Source organism: Pan troglodytes, chromosome 1 (genome assembly GCF_028858775.2).
Source record: "Pan troglodytes isolate AG18354 chromosome 1, NHGRI_mPanTro3-v2.0_pri, whole genome shotgun sequence".
Classification (NCBI taxonomy): Eukaryota; Metazoa; Chordata; class Mammalia; order Primates; family Hominidae; genus Pan; species Pan troglodytes.
In genome coordinates, this window is record NC_072398.2 from 130,439,744 (window position 1) to 130,462,602 (window position 22,859).

At 37.1% G+C, this 22,859-nt stretch overlaps 1 protein-coding gene across 2 annotated transcripts; it reads right to left on the reverse strand.

Moving 5' to 3' along the window:
- Window positions 1-1,544: 1,544 nt before the first annotated feature.
- Window positions 1,545-19,124, reverse strand: VCAM1 (vascular cell adhesion molecule 1). 2 transcript variants are annotated; one of them, XM_009426324.4, is made up of 8 exons: window positions 18,650-19,124; window positions 17,823-18,098; window positions 15,240-15,560; window positions 11,209-11,484; window positions 9,069-9,389; window positions 7,903-8,169; window positions 5,818-6,084; window positions 1,545-2,467 (listed from the first exon to the last, which is right to left on the reverse strand). In XM_009426324.4, exons 1-8 carry the CDS (start codon window positions 18,711-18,713, stop codon window positions 2,307-2,309), a joined length of 1,953 nt encoding a protein of 650 aa, XP_009424599.1. In that variant the 5' UTR covers window positions 18,714-19,124; the 3' UTR covers window positions 1,545-2,306. The 2 variants fall into 2 exon arrangements, with proteins under 2 accessions (XP_009424599.1, XP_016778750.1); XM_016923261.4 differs by lacking the exon at window positions 11,209-11,484 and having other exon boundaries at window positions 18,650-18,826.
- Between the last annotated feature and the right edge of the window lie 3,735 nt (window positions 19,125-22,859).

Below are 22,859 nucleotides of genomic sequence, written 5' to 3' on the forward strand. Positions count from 1 at the left end.
CAATATAATTTGAGTTAAAAATCGTAATTTTTTGTTCTATGTCTTAACAAAATGACTTTAAAATTTATATGGAAGTTCAAAAACTAGAATAATCAAGAGACATTTATAAAAAGAAATATATATTAATTTATGAATATAAATATATATTCATATATATAATGAGCTTTTCAATAAATGGTATGGGGACAATTGTTTCATATCCACCCTGCGTTGTATAAAAAAATCCATTCCAACTATACAGCCATAAAAAAGAATGAGATCATGTCCTTTGCAGAGATACGGATGAAGCTGGAGGCCATTATCCTTAGCAAACTAACACAGAAAACCAAATGCCACATGTTCTCACTCATGAGTGGGAGCTGAATGATGAGAACACATGGACACATACAGGGGAACACACACACTGGAGCCTTCTGGAGGAAGGAGGGTGGGAAGAGGGAGAGGATCAAGAAAATCAGCTAATGGGTACTAGGGTTAATACTTGGGTAATAAAATAATCTGTACAACACAGACCCCCATGACACAAGTTTACCCACGTAACAAACTTAAACTTGTACCCCTTAACTTAAAAGTTAAAAAAAAATCCATTCCAAGTGGAGAAAAATGAATGACCTATAACTACACAAATGTATTATGAAAAACATAACTTTGAGTGAAAGAATAGTTACAAGGCAAATGTATAATTGGATTGTATTTATATAAAATGCAAAATCTGGCAAAACTAAGTAATGTACTACTTAGGGATACATAGACAGGTATAAAACCTCCAAAGGGCCGAGGCGCGGTGGCTCACACCTGTAATCCCAGCACTTTGGGAGGCCGAGGCGGGCGGATCACGAGGTCAGGAGATCGAGGCCATCCTGGCTAACACAGTGAAACACCGTCTCTACTAAAAATACAAAAAAATTAGCCGGGCGTGGTGGCGGGCGCCTGTAGTCCCAGCTACTAGGGAGACTGAGGCAGGAGAATGGCGTGAACTCAGGAGGCGGAGCTTGCAGCGAGCCGAGATGCGAGGTGGCGCCACTGCACTCCAGCCTGGGCGACAGAGCGAGACTCCGTCTCAAAAAAAAAAAAACTCCAAAGGAAGCATGGAAATGATCAATGTATGATTCACGATATTTATGGGTTACTGCTCAGTGAGGGAAGAGTGTTGCCATCACTATGTGGTATATAAAAGGCTCTGAAGAATAGTTATACTATCTCTTGCTCTTAATGTTCTGTACACAGGTGTTCATTTGTTGCCCATTAACATGTGCATGTTCATCTGCATTAAATCTTTTTATGTATATTTTTCTAAATTAAAAAATTGCAGATTCCAAGGACCAAAAACTAGACACTTCTATTCAATATCTTAGTCTGGCACCAAGAAATCTACATTTTTATCAAGTTCCTACAGTAATTTTAATAATAGTAGTCTGAGGGTCACATTTTGAGTATCCGTATTATTTCCATAGTTTGAATATTTTACTCTTATAACTTAGCACTTCAGAAAGAGCTACAATGTGACTAAAGGAGGCAGTTTATAATAAATAAACATACAACCATTCTAATTCCAGAAATTATCACTTTACTATACAAAAGAACCTAAACATTTACAAAAGAAAATAAAAAGAAGTTGCATTTTTAGGCCACATTGGGAAAGTTGCACAGGAGTCTGACGAACAAACTTCGTGAAACATCTCCGTACCATGCCAGTACTATACAGAGAAACCCAGTCAACCATTATACCATAGGTTGATGTATTTAGTACCTGAAAGCCAACCCAGTGCTCTCTTTGCTTATTATTTGTCTATAAAAATATAAAACCTGGCATCTTTACAAAACCTGAAATTATTGTCAATAAACTATATAGGAATAAAATTTTGTTAAAGGGAATAAAATAGAAGAAAGATGACAAAGGTTAGCTGTCAGCAAATATTAATGTGAAATTTTCCTAACATGCATTAAATTATAATAGTCCAAGCAACACTAGTTATTTTAACAATCTAAATATACAGTGTTGCTATTTTAAGCAATCTTGCTATGGCATAATTTTATTTTACATATGTACAAATTATGTTATTGTATATACAGATCAAGGAACTCCTCCAGTTCTCTCATCTTGATGGCAGTTACTGTTTTTCAGGCAGCAAGTTTTACTTTGACTTCTTGCTCACAGCAAGGGACATAGATGGGCATTTCTTTCCAAGTTCAATACATTCAGGGAAGTCTGCCTCTCAGCTCATTGTTTTTCTCATGGAATGATGAGCAGTATCAAGGATTTGCACAGATAAATAGTGTCTCCAGTTGAACATACCAAGCATTAGCTACACTTTTGATTTCTGTGCTTCTACAAGACTATATGACCCCTTCATGTTGGCTTTTCTTGCAAAGTAAATTATCATTCCAATGGCAGGTATTACTAAGGAGGATGCAAAATAGAGCACGAGAAGCTCAGGAGAAAAATAGTCTTTGCTGTTTTCTCTTCCTGGAAAATAACGAAATGGATGCAATTAATATCTAGTACAAAAAGATAGCATTTAATAACAACAGTTACATGTTTATTATAACAGTACAACTAGTTCTCCAAAGAGAAGGGAATCAAAGCAGTGATAAGGACCATCAGGACCCAAGATGCATGTTTGTCTGAATTATCCAAATAATCAGTTGGTGATTGCTATGGTCATGATGGATCTAAAGATGATAGTTGTTGGCTTCCACAAACTTGGATTCAAATAGATTCAGGTTCAGTTGTAAAATGGAAGGGAGGGTACAAGTTTTTAACAAGAACAAGAATTGGAGAGAGGCAAGAACAGGAATTGGAGAGAGGCACTTGCTTGGGGAAATAAAAATATCTACTAAAGAACTGGGACTCTGATGACCATGAATTGAAATGACTAACCAGTTCTCTAAGAAAATCCTTATAATATTCAGAGTGTGACCATTATAGCTAAATGCCACAAATAAGATCGTAAGAGAAAAAAAAATCTTGCCAATGGCTTTCTCAGAGATATATAGAAGTTTCTATGTTTTTTATGTCAGAAATAGGGCACATTAATACGTTTGTCCTCTTCAGCATTTATATCATCTTTTGATAAACTGGAGTTCTTTGGACAGTGTTATGTTACAGCTTAAATGTTTCTTAGAGGCATTCTCTGATCTATCTCTCCCTCATTCTAAATTAAGAACCTCAATATATTCTCAAAACCCACTCGTTTTCCCTTCAAAACCCTTATTACAGCTTTTAATTAAACATTTATCCATGTAATTACTTATTAAGTTTAGTTTCCTCCCCTAAGCTAAAAATTACATCAAGACATGTATATCTATTTTCTTTTTAGTCCATCACTGAACAGCCAGCACCTGACTCACTGCTTGGCCTAGATGGCACCAAAAAAATATTTTTTAAACACTAATAACATTTTTTTCTTTCTACATTTTGCTTTTGCCACTTAGTTGTAAATGGAGTACAGTAGGTAACAGCATACAAAAACTTTAAAATTAATATTCTTTCTAATCTGCTAAAAAATCATCTGACAGCTGCTATACTGCTTAACATCTTAACTTTATAAGAGCAGCTGAAGAAGATAGTGTGTCATTTACTGAAGACTCACTTCTGTTTATACTTTGCACAGCATCATGTGACCACACAAGTATTAAGTTTCACTAAGTGGCATATACATTGTCTCAGTCCTGGCAGAAGCTAGAGATCTGACTTTGGTGATTACTACATTCTTTCCAGAGCTTTCTAATCACTGGAGGTCAACCAAGTAAAAAGAATCACGAGCATCAGATGATGTGAAGTCACTTTTTCAAATTATTGAAGAAAAACAGTACACCCTAAGCATAATGATAATTGTCTCACTTTTTGACTTTCCCTTGCTAGAGCTGAGCTAGTCAAAGTATAAGGGTAATATTTGAATGGGATGTCCATCAGCATGATTATGGATAGGCATCAATATTGATGACATGCTGAGAAACAGAAATACTATTTCTATTTCTTTTCTTTCTTTCTTTTCAATGTAATATACATTATCTTTGGCCTTTCAGTCTTCCCCACAGGCATTGGCAGAAAAATACAAATTTGCTGCCAAGGTAGTTGCCAGGACAACCTTCAAATACAATTTTCTATTTGTCGTATAAACACTGAATATCTTTTAAAAATCCTGATGATTTCTATTAATGGAATACGTTCAAGCTAAGATGAAATAAAACAAATAAAAAATCCAGCCAAATGCAAAAGAAATATAGTTCAAAATACCCAGAAAAATATCCATTTTTTGGTCTTTGTTAAAATTTAGCTAGTTTAAATTATATTCAGTTTGGGGGCATGAGTTTCTAGCTAAGTGCTTAATATTCTTTGATTGTTCATTTAAATGAGTAAAAAGTAGCAACTGTGTAAGTGGCTAATTTGATAAAGCAATTAGAAAATAAAGCAATGTGTGTGAGACAGAGTCAAAAAGTAGAGAAGCAGGTTTGATGTGTCTTTAAAAGGTCACAATTAATTAACAAAAGAATTACAGAAATGTTAGGGGACCAATTTCCCAGGGCTAGGCTTAATTAAAGGTGGCCCAGAGGCATTAAGGATTAAAGAAAATAGGGATGAATAAATTCAACCTACTCATAACTGAGATTGCAATCTGTCCAGAATCATCCCCAACCTCATTGGAAGCACTGATTACATATACCCCTGAGTCATTTTGAGTGACATGATACAAAGTAAATGTTCCCTTCTTTGAACACACAGTAACTTCATTGGCTAGATCAATTCTTTTCAGGATAATCACTGCAGGTGGATGACTAGAAGTTTCATATATAATCATGATGTTTTCCCCTTCTTTAACATTTCTAGATGGATGTATAGCTATATAGCTATTCTCATGTTTTGAGGAGGTACTGTGAAGATGGAAAACATACATACGGTAAGGCTTGCCATTTTGAGAAATTTGGGTAGGCGAACAAAAATTTTACCTGTTTCTGATGTAGATTCAAATTTTCTCTCATTGACAAGTGCTCACTCCAATAGCCAAGTGCCAGACCTCTTAAGACTTGGCATTTGTTTGCAGTCCTGTTTGCACTCCATCGCCAAGTATGGCCTCCATTACACAATAGCAGCTAATTGGTGTGCAAGGGGTGTGATACTGATCAGCCAAGGCTGATGTATTTTGCTTACACCAATAAGATCAGCAGATCCTACCTACTGTGCATTCACAAGAGGGCTTAGGAGATTAAGGGGCCCCTGAAGTTTCTCCAATGAGGATACTGCTCCTCTCTTTCTCTGTCTACCAGAATAGAGTAGGATGGCAAGTGGGTTGGAATTTTAATGAGGCTTTTCGATAGTCGAGAGATTTTTTTATGTTGTTCAGGATCAAGTTTACTATTCCCAATTATTATCCTGAAAAGAGTCAATCCAGAAAATTGCAGTTACTCCATGTTCAGAAAATAGTGTTTCCTTCTGGTAGAAAGGAAGAGGGTCTGGATAGAACCCTTCTTTTTCAATGTGCCAATCCTACTTCTTTAGTTTCCTTATAACCTCCAGGGAAAAGGTTTGAAAATATGGTTAAACATTTAGCAACTGCAAGACCTCAGAGACAAATGATAAATTGTAAACTGAAAAAAGCAAGCAGGAATTCCTCAGTCACGAATGATTAATGTCAACTTCCTGGCTAAACTTTATAGGATAAAGCAGCTGTGCTCGATTTTTCCAAGAATCCTTAAGAAAGAAACCACAGCTCCATTTTGCCAACTCATTCATCAAATATTGGAAACTCTTAGTAATCCTTGGAACCTCTGAACTATTACCAAGAAAACAAAAACAAAAACTCAAAACAAACTCACCTTGAACATCAAGTGTTAAACTTCTTAATTGTGAGCCAACTTTGTTTTTAGATTCACATTCATATACTCCCGCATCCTTCAACTGGGCCTTTCGGATGGTATAGGCGCCATCTATAGATTTTAGTACTGTGTCTCCTGTCTCCGCTTTTTTCTTCAGGATTATCCATGTTTCTGGAACATTTCCACATGTACAAGAGATGATGACAGTGTCTCCTTCTTTGACACTCTCAGAAGGAAAAGCTGTAAGTTTTATGTCTTTTGGAGTAACTGTAAAGAGAATTTAAAAGGCATCTCTGATTGAGTGAAATATAAACCAATTCCATATTAATTTAGCGACATCAACAACAGCTTCCGTGGAGCTATTTGTGCTTAGTGTTTGCATTAAATGTTAAGAAGGGCAAGTAAAGAAGTCAAGCATTGCTGGATTGTTGGAAATGATCATGTTTTAACTAAGAGAGTACATGGCTTATGCTTCTTTCATGTTCCTTAATATAATTGTTTACCCAGGCTAGCACAAAGAATAGGTGTTTGATATGGTTTGGCTCTGTGTCCCCATCCAGGTCTCAACTTGAATTGTAATCCTCACGTTTTGAGGGAGGAACCTGGTGAGAGGTAACTGGATCATGGGGGCTGTTTCCCCCATGCTGTTCTCATGATAGTGAATGAGTTTTTACGAGAACTTTTGGTTTTAAAGTGTGGCACTTCCTCACTCTCTCTTGCCTGCCGCCATGTTAAGGTGTGCCTTGCTTCCCTTTCTCCTCTGCCATGATTGCACATTTTGTGAGGTCTTCCCAGCCATGTGGAACTGTATTAAACCTCTTTTATAAATTACCAATCTCAAGTAGTATCTTTATAGCAGTGTGAAAATTGACAAATACAGTGTTTAATAAAGAGCTATAGAATTCAGATGTGAAATAGAAACTTAATTTTTTGTAATACTGTTTTGCAAAAATTTCCTTGAAGTACAAAGTCCTTTACAGGTTTCTGAGTTTTGAGTTGGATCCTTCAATCAAGAAGTTAAGCTGTACAGATGTGGCTTTTTCACTATCCTTAACAATACTACTGCCATTTATTAAGTTCCAAGCACTGAGCTAAGTACTTGACATATAACATCTCTATTAATGCAACAACCGCTGGAGGCAGGTACCATATCACCAATTTTTAATCCCTATTAAGGTCTTCTATTTTGTAAGTTGATTTGAAATTCTTTCCCCATCCAAGGTCATGACAACCATCCAAAAGGTTTTTTTGTTTGTTTGTTTGTCTGTTTTTTAAGTATGTGTATTGTCTTTCCAATATTCTTCTAAAATACAAATCTTATTGAGTTGAGATAACAAGAAAGTCACTAATATCTTAGTGGGAATAATGCCAAGGGGTAATAGAGGAAATGACAACCCTGGCAAAGAAAAGAACCCTGATGCCCAAAAGGGATGGGATAGAGGAAATTCACATTGATCACCTGATGATTTTGCTCATAACTCCGTATGGCTTCAACCTGCAAACTAAGAATTGTCTTGTTCTCAATCTTGGGTCTCCATCCTAAAGAGAAGGGGCCTAGATCTGTTGACTTAATCTACTTTAGTGGTTCCATACTCTCAGGCTGATGAACCAAAGGACAGAGTCATGGCTACTCATAATCTCAGAATTTGCAAAAGACTTAAGTGCCAGCTTAGGCTTCTAAGCAAATACTACTGGCCATCTTGTGAGATTGACACTCAGAGTTCAATTCAGCCAGATATGGTAGCTTTAATCCTACATAATCCCAAATGCAGATATTCCTCTTCCTATTCTTATTTCAACACCATAACCATTGCCTCATAAGTGAAACTGGAACTTCTGACACAGGTCCTGAAGGCTTGCATTTCACCTGAGTTTAAAAGAATCTCAGGATAAGAAACTTGTAACAATTCATGAGAAAGGACAATTTCAGGAGATTTCTCCATACATTGGAAACATCATAAACTCTTCAAAACCCTCATCACACTTTTGTAGTAAAAATTTTGTTTTCAAAGACTTTACTCATAATCAGTAACATAACCAAAAACATTACTAGCAAGGATAACTCATTACTCACACTCTGCTCACCTTGGATAATTAATTCCACTTCCTTTCTGCTTCTTCCAGCCTGGTTAATTCCTTCACATAAATAAACCCCAGAATCTTCCATTTTTGTAGAAATTAAGGTGAGAGTTGCATTCTCAGAAAGAGGCTGTAGCTCCCCGTTAGGGAGCTGCCTGCTCCACAGGATTTTCGGAGCAGGAAAGCCTTGGCTCAAGCATGTCATATTCACAGAACTGCCTTCCTCCAGGATGGAGGAAGGGCTGACCAAGACGATTGTATCTCTGGGGGCAACTGAAAAGGCAGAGACGCTTGTTAGCTTGACCTATTATGCCCTGAGTTCCAAAGAGTTTTAATAATGTTGCAAAACTGGGCTATGGATTCAGCAGACTCAAAGAGTTTGTAAACCTTGATAATTTACCACAAGAGGTTTTGGTCCTCATTTACTTTAGCTGATACCAAATGATAGAGTAGAACATGGACACGTCATGGTGTTTTCTAATGGAAGTAAGTTCAGTATACACTTCCTTGCAACCAAAGAATGACGAGGGTCAATGATAGTGTGTACTGCCATTTATGGTAGAGTCAACATGACTGTGAATTATTTGAATCTCCTTCTGTGAAAAGATGTGGTCTATTTTTCCACCCCTTGAATCTCTAGGCTGGCCTCATGACTCACTTTGACCAACTGAATGTGGAAGAAGAAGTAACACTGTAGGACTTCCAAACCCAGGCCTTGAAGAGGCTGCTTTCATTTACACCTTCTTGAAACACTGAGCTCTGGAGAGTAAATCTAGGCTACTGTTCCTCAGGGTGACACCACATAAAGAAAGCGAGGCCAAGTCATCCCAGATATGGCTCCAGACATGTGGGTGAAGTCATCTGAGACCAGCCAGCCCTGCTAACCTTACTGAAAATGCACGAGTGAGCTCAGCTAATACCATATTGAACAGAATAACTGCCTAGCTGGTCCCTTCCTAAATTGCCTACTCAAAGCATCATAAGCCAGTAAATAGTTACTATTTTAAGTTTAGGGAGGGTGATTTGTTACAATCATCATTATTTTGAAATTTCTTTTCAGTAATGTTTTTTCTCCACAGAGGTTTTAACGATTAACCTTATGTTAACTATTGCCTGGGAAACACGATAAAGAGACAGGCATTAAACTGTAGATACCTCACATATGTACTTACCATTGACATAAAGTGTTTGCGTACTCTGCCTTTGTTTGGGTTCGAATTCCATGTCATCAATATGTAACTTAGCCTGACAAACAAGAGCTTTTCCAGTATCTTCAATGGTAGGGATGAAGGTCATTTCCAAACTTTTGTTCTCTAGAGATTTCATATCCGTATCCTCCAAAAACTCTATATTCTTCAGAATAGTCTCCCCCTTAAGTAATTCAATCTCCAACCGGTCAAGGGGGTACACGCTAGGAACCTTGCAGCTTACAGTGACGGAGCTCCCATTCACGAGGTCACCACTCATCTCGATTTCTGGATCTCTAGGGAATGCTGCAAATCGCAAGCAAAAACGATTTTTATTCTTGATATTCAAGGAAAAATTGAGCTAAGTTTTATTAAATGTAAAGCCCTAAAAATGACAGCTTTAAGTCACCTGGGATAGAATGACTGTCAATATATAAGTAATGACAGTATTTATAAATGACATATTTATGATATTATATATGAATAATGTTAGAAACAAAAACTACTTAGTATATCCAGTCATTGAGTAATAAATTTTCACTTAATTTTTTTTCTTCTTAATATGCAATCTTGCTGTGTGCCATGGCTTGACCTTTTCTAAGTATACATCAGTTTCTGCCATCTTATTTAGTAAGTATATATTTCATGTTTTAAAATTTGCCATGTTATGTTGAATACTTATTGTAAACTAGTCTCCTAATATTCATTATCTCAGTCTTCAAAGCAGCTGTGTAAAATGAGTATTACTTATTTTACAGCCAGGAATACTGAAACATATAGAGGCTAAGAGACTTTCTTCACACATTATACCGAGTAAGTCACTGAGATGGGCTGCGAATCCATATTTCTCTGACCTCAGAGCCCAGCTTTGGTTTTACAGAGCTGTGCAGTCTCTCAGTATCAAATAAGACAAACAAGGAAGTTCTCAACTTAGTTTAAATGTTAATGACCAAATTTAGGCAGCAAGTTTTAAATATTTCTCAGATAATACTTGTAATCAAGAACTGCCTTAACTGTATTCTTTATAATACAGTACAAATCAGTAAAATGAGACTAAGATAGCTATCAAGGGCAAGAATAATGCTTAAACATTTTTTTCCTTAACCAAAATGTTGTTAAAGTGATACATGCTCAAATATTTCTATGTTGCAATAAGACTCCACTGCTGGTTCTCATTTCTGCTGGGAATGTGCCTATCTCAGCAGATCATGGACTCTGGGTAATATGATAATGCAAATAAAATTTATCTTTCTTTGGAGAGACCCAAATCCCTTTACAGGCATACTCTAACTCATTCTGAACAAAATCCTGAAGGGTAACACAAGTTTGGGCAGGGTTTCTGGTAGAAAATCTCTACAATATGTTCTCTTGAGTTCTACTGAATAAAACAAGGCAGAGTGACCCCCTCAAAAAAAAAAAAAACTTTATGGTCACTTTGCATATTTTGTTCTTCATTCAATATGGACTGAGGAACTCCAGCAATGTCAAGTTCATAGAGATTTGAGGTTGCAAAGAATGTTTATTAAGACAAAAGAAGAGTGAGAGAAAGTGTAGTATATGTAGGTGGCATAAATCAACATTAAGATCTAGCGCTGCTTCCTGATTCTGCTTTTCACCTGAGCCACTGCCACTGACCATCCCCATCCCCAATCTAACTTCTTATCTTTAATTTTGGCTTCCTTCTGCTTCCTATTCCCTTATTTTTTTCCCATCCTGCAGACAGCTCCTCAAATGTGCCTTTAAAACAGTGCCTTAAAACAGTTTAAAACTACTCATTCCCAACTGGAGTAGCTGAAGAGTAGTCACCTCCACCCAGTCCTCTGAATGGGCACTGACCCCAATGCACTCACCTCCAGCATGGAGTGTGTTCAAGTGCATGATGAGAGAGTATTGACAAGGCATAAACCAAGGATTGTGGGTGCTGTGTACATATGTAATATATACTTAAGATTTAAGCTAATTATATTGCATCAAACCATTCTGATTCAGATTTAGGAACAAAATTCACAAGGCTAAATTCCTTTTCTAAACATAAGGATTTCATTGCACTTCACAGACTTGCATTCTTTTTCTTCCAATAGAACTGAAAAAAAAAAAACAGTAAATAATTCTGAAAACCACTTACAGTAGAGCTCCACCTGGATTCCCTTTTCCAGTTTCTTATGTCCACAAGTCACTGTGCACAGATAAGAGTGTTCGTTCTCAAAACTCACAGGGCTCAGGGTCAGCGTGGAATTGGTCCCCTCACTCCTCACCTTCCCACTCAGAGGGCTGTCTATCTGGGTTCTCCAGGAGAAAGATGGGGATTCACAGCCCATGACACTACATGTCAACATGACTGAGTCTCCAATCTGAGCAGCAATCCGGGGTCCAGGGGAGATCTCAACAGTAAATGGTTTCTCTGGGACACAGGTGGAAAACAAGATGAAAAGAACATAAGATTCTTTTCTTCTTTCATCACATTCTGACATATGATCTTTATTTTTCCTGATCTCCTTTCAGCTAATATCCATGCCAAGAAGAAATTACTCTTTTCCACCTTGGGACCATCAGAAATGAGACCACATCTTTTAAGAATGAAACCACGATAGTTTGTTGATTCATTCATTTAACAAATTGAATAGATAAAAATTTGTCAAGAGAGGTTTCTATCTCTTCACAGCAATAATAGAGTATCTGCTCAAATGTAGTTTATCAAATCACTGTAAGAGTGGACAATCACTCAAATAATTTAAGTGGTTCTTGTGTGTCAAGCACTATCTAAATTACTATATATATATATTCTCATTTAATCCTCACAACCGTTTTGTACACTAGTACTATTCTTTCTTCTTTGCCTTCTCTTTCTGCTTCTACTCTTTCTCTTCCTCCTTTTCCCCCTCCTTTTTCTTCTTGAGGAAATTTAGGCTCAGAAATGCTAAATAACTTTGCCCAGTTTGCAAGTAGCAAAATTAGGACTTGATGCCAGGTAGGTCTGATTCAAGATCCCAGCTTTTCAGTTGCTACAACAACTAAATCAAGTCATCCTCATATGGCGATAAAATGGTCTGAAAGAGGTACTGGAAAAAGCTACAAAAAATGTCTTCTAATTAGACATAATGCCCACAGTGGACAAGCATTTAGAGCTTCTGTTCCAATAATACAGTTATACCACTGAAAGTCACATAGCATCATCCTGAAATCAAAGTCAAAATCTAAGCATTAAAATGATACATAAGTCACCTCCAAAATTTGCCTGATGCAATATAAAAATACTTTACAATTAATTCAGGGTCTGAAAGCTGAGATGTGAGGGCAAACTCCTAAGACTCAAATATCCAGGAATGCTCTTTGGCCATCAGCGCTATCCCGGCTGGGTGCATGGGCTTCTTTTGGATGACTGCTATTTAGGGAGAAAGGGAACACCACATCTTGGCTCTGTTTCCCTGAAGAAACTGGGAGTGTTTGGGCAACTTTTAAAGCAACAGATGAGACCCCCCATAAAAAATCACTGAAATCTTTCTTGTAAATTACAGGCTTAAGGTAAAAGAAAGAAATCTCAATATATAAATAATCCAAATATATTATATTTTGCATGGTTCTCATCTGTGCCATAAGTTATTTTTCTCAATAGGTGTGTCTAATTGTGACATCTTAGTATTTTCTGAAGAAGATTCTCCTCAATAAACTGATATGCTATTAGATTTTGAAAGAGAGCTCATTCACAAAAACGACCAGAGCTTCTGAATTTCTTATATGCTAGTGTGAGAATGAGGAACTTTAAAAAACAGATCCACTGCCTGTCTGTGAACACTTCTCAAGTCATTCTTTACAGTGGCCACATGTATTGCCATGTGAACTTGGAACCACTGGAGGAGTAACTCTTTTAGGTAGCTGAAGGTTTCTCTGAAAGTACTTTCAGTACTTTAGGCCAGTAGTATCCCATGTGATGCAAAATGCAAAACAACTCTCCCCAGCCCCAAAATACATGTCCTTTGTACGTTTAAATAGGATACAGTTTATTATGGAGTGGCATTATTCCAGGGTGAATGATTAGCTTTACACACTTTTATTAGTATAACATCTTTCCTGGTCACTTGAGAATGCTAACCTAACATCCAACCGAGATAATCTACTTATGGTGAGTTTGATTTTTATTTTAATCATCCAAGTTTAAATACCATGTTTTCACATTTTAAAAATTTGTGTTGAGCTGGGTGTAGTGGCACGTGCCTATAATCCCAGCTACTCAGGCAGCTAGGGTGGGAGGATCACTTGAACCTAGGAGTTTGACTTCAGTGTGGGCAACATAGCAAGATCTCATTTCCTAAAACAAACAAACAAAAGACTATGCTGCCCATGTTTATAATCTATTCATTAATTCAGCAAACATTTACTGAACACTTATTATGTATTAGGTACTGTGCTAAGAATCCAAACATTCACACACACACACACACACACACACACACACACACACACACAGAATTCCTGATTTTAAGGAGTTCACAGATTTTTAAAAAATTAAATAGAAACAGGAGGTCTCACTATATTGCCGAGACTGGTCTTGTACTCCTGGCCTCAAGCAATCCTTCCACCTAAGCCTCCCAAAGTGCTGGGATTATAGGCTTGAGCCATTGTGCCCGGAGCAGGAATTTACAGTTTAGTGGAAAGACACATTTAAAAAGATATATTATTTTGGCTCTTACTAAGGAATAGAGTTACCTATTTATATGCCTGTCCTTCCTTCCTAGTTTGTATGCTCCCCTAGGGCAGTTGTCATATCTTTTTCATATCTGTACCCCCAGTACCAAGTACAATTCTTGGATTCTTGGACAAGGGCTCTTAATATTTGTTGAACTGAACAGAATAGCATACATGACTATAAGGAGTGTTGAGTGTACACGAAGGAAAGAATATGTAGTTTGGTCTGACACAGTCTGGAACTGGGAGGCTGACATGAGCTTCGTATTGGAGAATAGCTAAGATTTTGCCAGATGAAGGAAGGAGAAAGGCCGTTTCAGGCAGAAGGAACAGCATAAGCACAGGCACTGAGTCATCAACAGATCTGCAAAGGTAGTTTCTGACCAGATCATAAAGAGTTCTGTGTGACAGTTTTAAGAAATGTGATGGAAGTTATAGAAAATGAGCACCTTTTTGTTTAAGGTAATAAACCCTGGGAGCAGTGCATAAGATTGATTATATTAGGGACAGAATGTTAGCAGGGAGACTATTTAAAGATAATTAGCCATAAAATATGTGAAATATTATTCAGCCTTAAAAAACAAAAGAGGAAATTCTGTCATTTGCAACAAAAGGGATGAACCCAGAGGACACTATGCTAAGTGAAACAAGCCAGGCACAGAGAAGCCAGTACCTCCTGATCTCACTTATATGTGGGATCTACTTCTAAAGTCATAGAAGTAGAGAGTAGAATGGTGGTTACCAGAGGCTGGGGCGAGGAGTGGAAGGGAACAAGGAGATGTCGGTCAATGGGTACAAAGGTTCAGTTAGACAGGAGAGTAAGTTGTTTAGATCTATTGTACATCATGATGACTATAGTTAATGATAATATATTGTATATTTAAAAATAGCTAAGAAAGTGAATTTCAAATGTATCACCACAAAAGAGCAAGACTCCCACAAATCCCCTGGCAGTATCAGGGAGATTGGAGGCAATCAAACCCCGTCATTTTTCCCCTGTCCAGTGCACATATGTATGTATGTGCATATGCATACACACACACACACATACACACACAGAGAGAATAAGTAATCACCTTGTCAAGTTTCTGTACCTGTGCAACTAATAGTTCAAGGCATACTATAAGAGTTTACAAAACAATATTAAAATGTTTTATCATTTGAGCCTATTTCCCACTACCCAATCAGGTGGTATTACTATTCCCCTTTTATACACTGGGAAATAGAGAAATTAAGTAACCCAAACTCACACAGTTAATAGAGCCAGAAATTAAGCTCAAGCCTTCTCAGTCCAAATCCAGTGTTCTTTTCACTGAATTATACTATTGGCAAACATTATGTTCTGAATGAATACAAATGGAATACAAACTATATACAAGTTTTTTTTTTTTTTACTTTTCTGCTAAGTTTATTGCTATACACAACCAAGGTGGGATTCCCACAAAGACTGGAACACATCGCACAAGTACTTACTGTAGACTTGCAATTCTTTTACAGCCTGCCTTTCTGTGGGCACAGAATCCATTTCATCAATGTGTAATTTAGCTCGGCAAACAAGAACTTTTCCAATATCCTCAATGACAGGAGTAAAGGTTACTTCCAAACTCTTGGTTTCCAGGGACTTCCTGTCTGCATCCTCCAGAAATTCCTGACTCTTCATGAGATGATCTCCTTTCAGTAAGTCTATCTCCAGCCTGTCAAATGGGTATACATCAGCAACCGAACACTTGACTGTGATGGGCTTCCCAGCCTCCAGAGGGCCACTCAAATGAATCTCTGGATCCTTAGGAAAAGCTGAAAAGGCCAAACAAATACATGGATGGGCTTTTTGCTAATGTGATATAAGGTCTCTTACCGCTTTAACACAATACAAATCAAGTCTAGCGTTTTTGTTAATACAGTCTTAATACGACAGAATTGTTTAAATAGCCTTTCATGATTTGGGGTGAGTTCAAGGCACAAGAATTGGAAGCAAACATTTTTTACAACATTATTCAATTCTGATCCTGTATATATTAAGAGTTGCATGTTATTACAGTAAAAGAAAGAAGAAAAAATAATGTTTATATTGAACCTTACATGTGGCTGTCACTGTGCTATAGATTTAACATGAATGATTTCATTTTATCCTCACAATAACTCTAGGAGATAGAGATCACATTTCACAGAAAAGAAGACTTGGACTTAGTACATTTACATAACTTGTCTAAGGTCACACACCTAGTAAATGGTAAAGCTGGGATTTAAACTCAGGATTTCCATTGCTCTGTTTTGCTACTACAGATTTACATTATGTTACATCACATTTTCTTATTATAGTCAGGGCAGATATATTTCCATTTTACAGATAATGATTGTGAGGCTTGGAATGTCATTGCAAAGAATAGTTATTGTCAAGATATTCTAAGAAATGAAAAGACCAACTTTAAGTAATTAGCTTCTGAAAATGGTGCCTCTGACAGGAATTCATCCACCAGCAAGATACATTTGTGCAATCTTTATGTTCTGGAACACATATTTGCCTCCTGAAATGCCTAACTCACTATCCCAACAAGTGTTCCATTGAAGCTTCTAGTACAAGGAAATACACTACTTCACGTGGCCATTGCCTCCTTTGCAAGAGTTACCTTTTTCATTATGCATTATCATGAAGTAACATATTGGTGGATTCAAAACTGTGTAGCAAAAAGAATACAAAGGTCTCAACTCCAACCACTATTACAATCAAATGTGGAAAGGAGACAGAACTGTTATACATAATGAGAAACAGACACTCTTGGAGAAAAACCTCAGGCAAGGTAATTAAAACCAGAAGCGTCTTCATTTCTCTTTCTTAAATCTTCAACTATTTGGTACTAGTGGGCAAAAGACAAAGGAGCTGGAAATTCTTTGCTATGTGAAGAAACATGGTATTTTTCATTTTTCCAGCAATAATTTCTGTCCCTCACATTCTGTAAGAAATGTTCCTCTAATCCACACAGTTCGATGTCAGTAACATAAGAACTTGCTACTTTTCCCTGTATTTACATAAGGGAAGCTTTCAAGGAGCTCGGGAGGCTGCACAGACATAAACTATGCACATACAACCAGCATAATTGAAAGCAGCCGGCCAAGCACAGTTTCTTGGGAAGCTTGAGCAACACATGCGGCTTGTTGCAGAATCAATTAAGGTTACTGGGAAAAGTTGAGCTCCGGTACAATAAAACGGAACCAAAGTAATTATAATCAAATGAGGTCTTCATGAAGACATGACCATAAATGGGTTCAGTTTTTTAGAAAGAGAGGCCATCAGTAACAAAAGGCAAATGATTTATGTCTGGTTAGTTTTTTACTCCTCTTGCTAACTTTGTTTGCTGAATGGAGAATGGAGTGGGATGCATTTTGGCAGGCTGGTAAACTAGGGACATCCACTCACTTTCATGAGGCAAATCTAGTTCATTATATAAATATTTTTGAGGTTGAGCGGTTGAGCACCAAGGCTTCATGGCACCAAAAAAACCAAAAAATATCCTAAATGTGTCAACACCAAAGTCAAATGATTGAAACATTTGCAGATATTAACAATTATGTCTAAGAAGAACACTTTTATATTAATACATATTACCAATTATAGATCTACTTAATGTTTAAAGTAATTTTAAGCATCAAATTGCATAAGAATAAATGAATAGAAAATCCCTGAAGGATGGAATTCATAAATCAATCAGACACATAAGCAAGTAAACATGTAAGGATGTAATCAAATGGAAATATTTTTTAATAAAACAAAAAGAACCTTAGAAATGATCATTTTACAGCTAAGGAAACCAGAGCCCAGAGAGGTTGAGTCTTATACATGGTCACTGTGTTTGTGGCAGAGGTAGAAATAGAAGCCAAGATTTGGATTCCTGCTCTCTCTCATGTTGGCCTTAGCTGTCCCTAGCTTTCCTGATGTTGTATGTTCTTTAGCCAAGAATCTGTACATGAATATCCATTTTAAAACTTTTTTAAAAATATCATTTTTAAAAAGTGATTTTAAAGTAAAATTGAGAGAAAAAGATTTTCTAAAGCACTCACAGTAGATCTCCACCTGGATTCCTTTTTCCAATTTCCTAGATTCACAAGTTGCTGTGCACAGGTAAGAGTGTTCGTTCCCAAAACTAACAGGATTCATTGTCAGCGTAGATGTGGTCCCCTCATTCGTCACCTTCCCATTCAGTGGACTATCTATCTGGGTTCTCCAAGAGAAAAATGGGGACTCACAGCCTGTGGTGCTGCAAGTCAATGAGACGGAGTCACCAATCTGAGCAAGATATCTAGATTCTGGGGTGGTCTCGATTTTAAAAGCTTGAGCTGCAAAAGCAAAAAAAGACAGAAGCAAATTTACCACTAGTTTGTCTAGTATTCTCCTCCTTCTTCTCTGTATAATGTCTAAAATATGATCAGACTGATCTCTTTCCTAAGCTGCTTCAAACTAACTGCAAGGTAGCCAAAAAGCACCGAAGTCACTGCCAAAAAAGTTTATGGAATCATCTTCAGTAAAGAGAATTCTCAGTTCCAACCTTGATGCCCATTTATCAAAGCTGTTTTGTTATTTGCTAAGTTTGACCTCATTGTCAAGTATAGGAAACTAAAGAGACAGACCGACTAGAGACAGAATCCAAATTACTCAATTGCCTTTGGAAAAAAAGATACCAAAAACATCAATTTTCAGCTCTAACTATGACACTACAATGGTATATAGCAAAACTCAATTGCATATTAAAAGTTAGGCTAAATTAACTTTTCCTACTGTTTAAAATCCTAGTGTCTTTACTTCACTACTATCGCAAAACTGACTGAAGCCAAAACCAGGGCTAAAATTGAATGCTAACATTTGAAACAGATGAAGGGAAATAACTTACAAGCTGCAAACATTATCCAAAGTATATTTGAGGCTCCAAGGATCACGACCATCTTCCCAGGCATTTTAAGTTGCTGTTGTGATGAGAAAATAGTGGTTCCAAAACCCTTATTTGTGTCCCACCTGTGTGTGCCTGGGAGGGTATTCAGCTCCTGAAGCCAGTGAGGCCCGATGCCGATGCAGCGGAGTGAAATAGAAAGTCTGTGCTTTATAAAGGGTCTTGTTGCAGAGGCGGAGGGAAATCCCTTCAAGGGGAAACCCAGGGCAGAGCCAGGGAAAAAAGTTTAACAGACACCCAGCCAAGTTCCACTATTAACCCCTTCAGTTGCTCTCACTGCTGAAGCTCCTCTCTCTGTCTTGGCAAAAGAAGACACTTCCAAGACTATAAAATACAGGCTTTTCCTCATCTTGGACTCCAAAAGACTATCTTTACTGGAAAGATAAAGGACAATGCTGATTGCAGAATGAAGCTTTCTGAATCCAATGTGGGTTAAGGGAGTGGGGAGAGAAAAAATGGAGACAGAGTAGTAAATTCTACTCTGGTTTTTGAACTGGATAAATAACGACTATGCCATGTGAATTGATTTTCTCCATCAAGGAAATATGTTTGCAATTCTAAAAGAGATTAATTTTTTTCTCTTACAAGAGAAAGGAAAAAGTTATTTCTTTTGATTAGTCATTTTTTAAAAAAGAGACACCATAACTTCTTAGTTTTATATTTATTCATAAAAATAGTTCTTTTAGCAACAAACATCAACTTTTTGAAACTATTTTCTTGAGTAGAAAGTAAAGGACTGTAACTGAAATTGCTGCCAAAACAGGGGAAATAATTTTTTTTTGTTTTAGAAAAGTTACCAATAATTTGGTTAAATTGCTGGATAATTGGAATTTTTTTGCATACTTAAATGCAAGTGTATGGAATCCATCTGAAGTGGCAAATCTCTTGGGCTGTGAGATTTAACCGCAAACCCAGTTAAAAAATTAAAAATAATAGGTTTTTATTATAGGGAAGGGGACAATAACCAACTTTATGTTCCTTTTCCCCCCAGTGAAGTGCCTTTTTAAAAAAATCCCAATTAACTAACTGGCTTAGCCTTGCACACACATAGCCCAAGGCCTTGCAAAATGCTTGCCCATCAAAAAGAAACCGGAATAGCCACTTCCTTTTATTAAACATGTGCAGGTCTATCTCCCCCATTGGATCATCAGTTCCTCTCATGGTCAGGACCAGTTCTTGTTCATTGTTGTATCTACTTCTACAATATCTAATGCATGATTTTCCACTTAGTGGATACAAAAAATGCAATAATAAATGTTGTACATTTGGAGAAGAAAATTCTAAATACTAGCAATAATATGTAAATACGGCATGAAAAAACTGTTAAATTCTACAAGAAAATTCTAAAGCTCAGAGGCTCAATGGGATGTGTACAATAAACTTGTACTATATAACATTTGTACTCTGTAACAAAGGCCATAGCAGAGGTCTGGAATCTATAACTGTCCCTACCTGGTTGGAGAGGCTTCTGGATCTCCTCTTGGATACTGATGTGGCTCCCACTAAAAGACAAGGAGGGAAAAATAAGTTGGAGATGCTGTTCTAGGGTGTGGGGATATATAGGTATGACTTCACCTACCAAATATCTAGGGATCAGAAAAATTGATTCAGGAAATACTAGCTTATAAACAAGTAACCCAGAGGTCCTTTACAGTGTTTGTGTCATCATCATGTAAATTCACTACTTAACTTCAGAATAGATCAAAAGGGTATTATGGAGTTTTAATATGTTCCTTTGAGGCTCAAAGACAATGGCCAATAGGATCCTTGGGATCATTATGACCAAGCTATGTTGTTCTGAGTTTGGATATGATTCGAAGCTTGCAACATTGGAGAAATGCCTAATCTATTCATTTAACTCATAGTGGTCTTGGCAAATGTTTGATCAAGTCCCTCACTATATCTTTGAGTTGGATGACATCTGAAGTCCTACCTGCTCCTCCCAGGTTGAGTGGATTGCACCCTCCTCGGTGGCCTCACTACAACAAGTGCATATTGATGGAGCATTTATCATTCTGCATTTACTGGTTAATATGCCTATATTTTCTACTTTGCTAACTCATATGGTTTCATTTTTTCATCTCAGCATTTAGCTTAAAATAAAGCATTTATTAAAATTTGCAGAATTAATGAATGATCAGAGTTGCAAGTGTAAGGTTAACAGATTTAGACTAACTTGTCTGAATAAAGTACTACTGAGTTTTGTCTTTGAACTTGTTCGGTTTAACCTTTTTATTAGTAGCATAAAGCACATAATATGGTTTGGCCATGTCCCCACTGAAATATCATTTTGAATTCCCATGTGTTGTGGGAGGGACCCTGTGGGAGGTAACTGAATCGTGGAGGCAAATCTTTCCCGTGCTGTTCTCATGATAGTGAGTAAGTCTCACAAGAGCTGACGGTTTTAAAAAGAGCAGTTCCCCATGCAGAAGCTCTCTCTCTTTGCCTGCCACCATCCATGTAAGACGTGACTTGCTCCTCCTTGCCTTCCACTATGACTGTGAGGCTTCCCCAGCCAGGTGGAACTATAAGTCCATTAAACCTCTTTTTCTTCCTGGTTTTGCGTATGTCTTTATCAGCGTGTGAAAACAAACTAATACAGCACATGATTATCTAACCTATTAATAATGCAAAACTGGGAAAGACAACCTTAGAGATGAGAGAAGCAAGATAAAGAAGATCTCAAGGTATGTAATAATATTCCAGATGACGAAGTAAAATTTAATAGGAATGCATTAAAGGTCAGCATTTAAATGTTTCCAATGTTTGAGTACAGTATGGGAGAGATCTGACTTGGTCACAATTCACAGAAAGAAGGTCTTGTGATTTTACGAACCATAAAAATGAACACTGCCATGAGAAATCAAAATAGCTGTGATGAGTCCAGGTTGCACTCCTAGTAATTCAACCTTCAAGTCTTCTGAGGCCACAGTCTCTGAGCACTACACACTCACCAGATCATACTGGGAGCCTGGGTGTCTAATTCAGAATGCCACTCCTTAAGAAAGATGCTGACGAAATTGAGGGTGTCCAGAGAAAAGTAATAGCTCCTATGTTGAAGAAAAAGGACATATTTTGTCTGGAGAAGAGGCACCTATGAAGCAATGTGATAACTGAATGATTAATGCACAGGGGAAGGAATTTACTTATTACTCTGTGCTATACTAAAAGCTAAAAGTACGACTCATATGTAGGCAGTTACCAGATTATTAGCTCTAGAGGAACCAAGAATGTCTATGTCTTGTTCACCATTAGTGCTTCAGCACTTTTAACATAGTAACCAGTAGATACTAGGAGCTCAGTAAATCCCTACTGATTGAATATATAACAATTTAAAGGAGATCTGGACTCAGAGTCTAATAGTCTTGTCTTCAAGTCCAGGTATTCTACCTAGGAATTGTGAAACCTTGTACAACTATATGTAGCCTCTCAGAGCAGATTTACAAATGCTCAGATAGTATTATTTCAAGTGATTCATATCATTTTATGACTATCAATCAACACTGATCATATGAAATCTCTTAAAATAAATATAGTAAAATGCTATATAAATGGTATATGGTAATAATTAGAGTAAGGGGCTGGGGGAGGGATAGCATTAGGAGAAATACCTAATGTAAATGACAAGTTGATGGGTGTAGCAAACCAACATGGCACATGTATACCTATGTAACAAACCTGCACATTGTGCACATGTACCCTAGAACTTAAAGTATAATAATTAAAAAAAGATACAATCATATTAAGTTGATTGTAAAAAGGACTTTCCAGTTAAATCTTTTCAATAATGCAATAGATCACCTTTTGAATTCACTAGCTATTAATCACTGGAGTATTCAAGCAAAGGTTGGATGACATCTGTGAACAATATGGTAGAAGTCAAGTTTTGCCTTGAGACATAGAACTGGATGGCCATTAAGGTGCCCTCCAATGCTAAGATTCTGTTATCAGGGTCAGCACTCTCCATTGTTTCTAGTCTAGCTTCACCAGCCCCTTCACTGTCCACATCAAAATTATAATCATCTTCTGATGCTGCTGTATCAGTTGGTATCTCAGTCGGGCTCTGAGATACTTCAGGCATACTTCTTTCCACTTATTTAATAACTACTGAATGCATTGCAACTCCAACACTTTCAGGACTTCCAATTAGTCA

What these genes read in the sequence shown, in the direction of transcription:
- VCAM1 (XM_009426324.4), bottom strand. Translation starts at nt 18,713, where the DNA reads ATGCCTGGGAAGATGGTCGTGATCCTTGGAGCCTCAAATATACTTTGG. An exon ending in AAAAGAATTGCAAGTCTACA is followed by an intron (nt 11,485 to 15,239) that starts GTAAGTACTTGT and finishes CCTGTGTCCCAG; the next exon opens with AGAAACCATTTACTGTTGAG. An exon ending in TTTAACACTTGATGTTCAAG is followed by an intron (nt 2,468 to 5,817) that starts GTGAGTTTGTTT and finishes GTTATTTTCCAG; the next exon opens with GAAGAGAAAACAGCAAAGAC.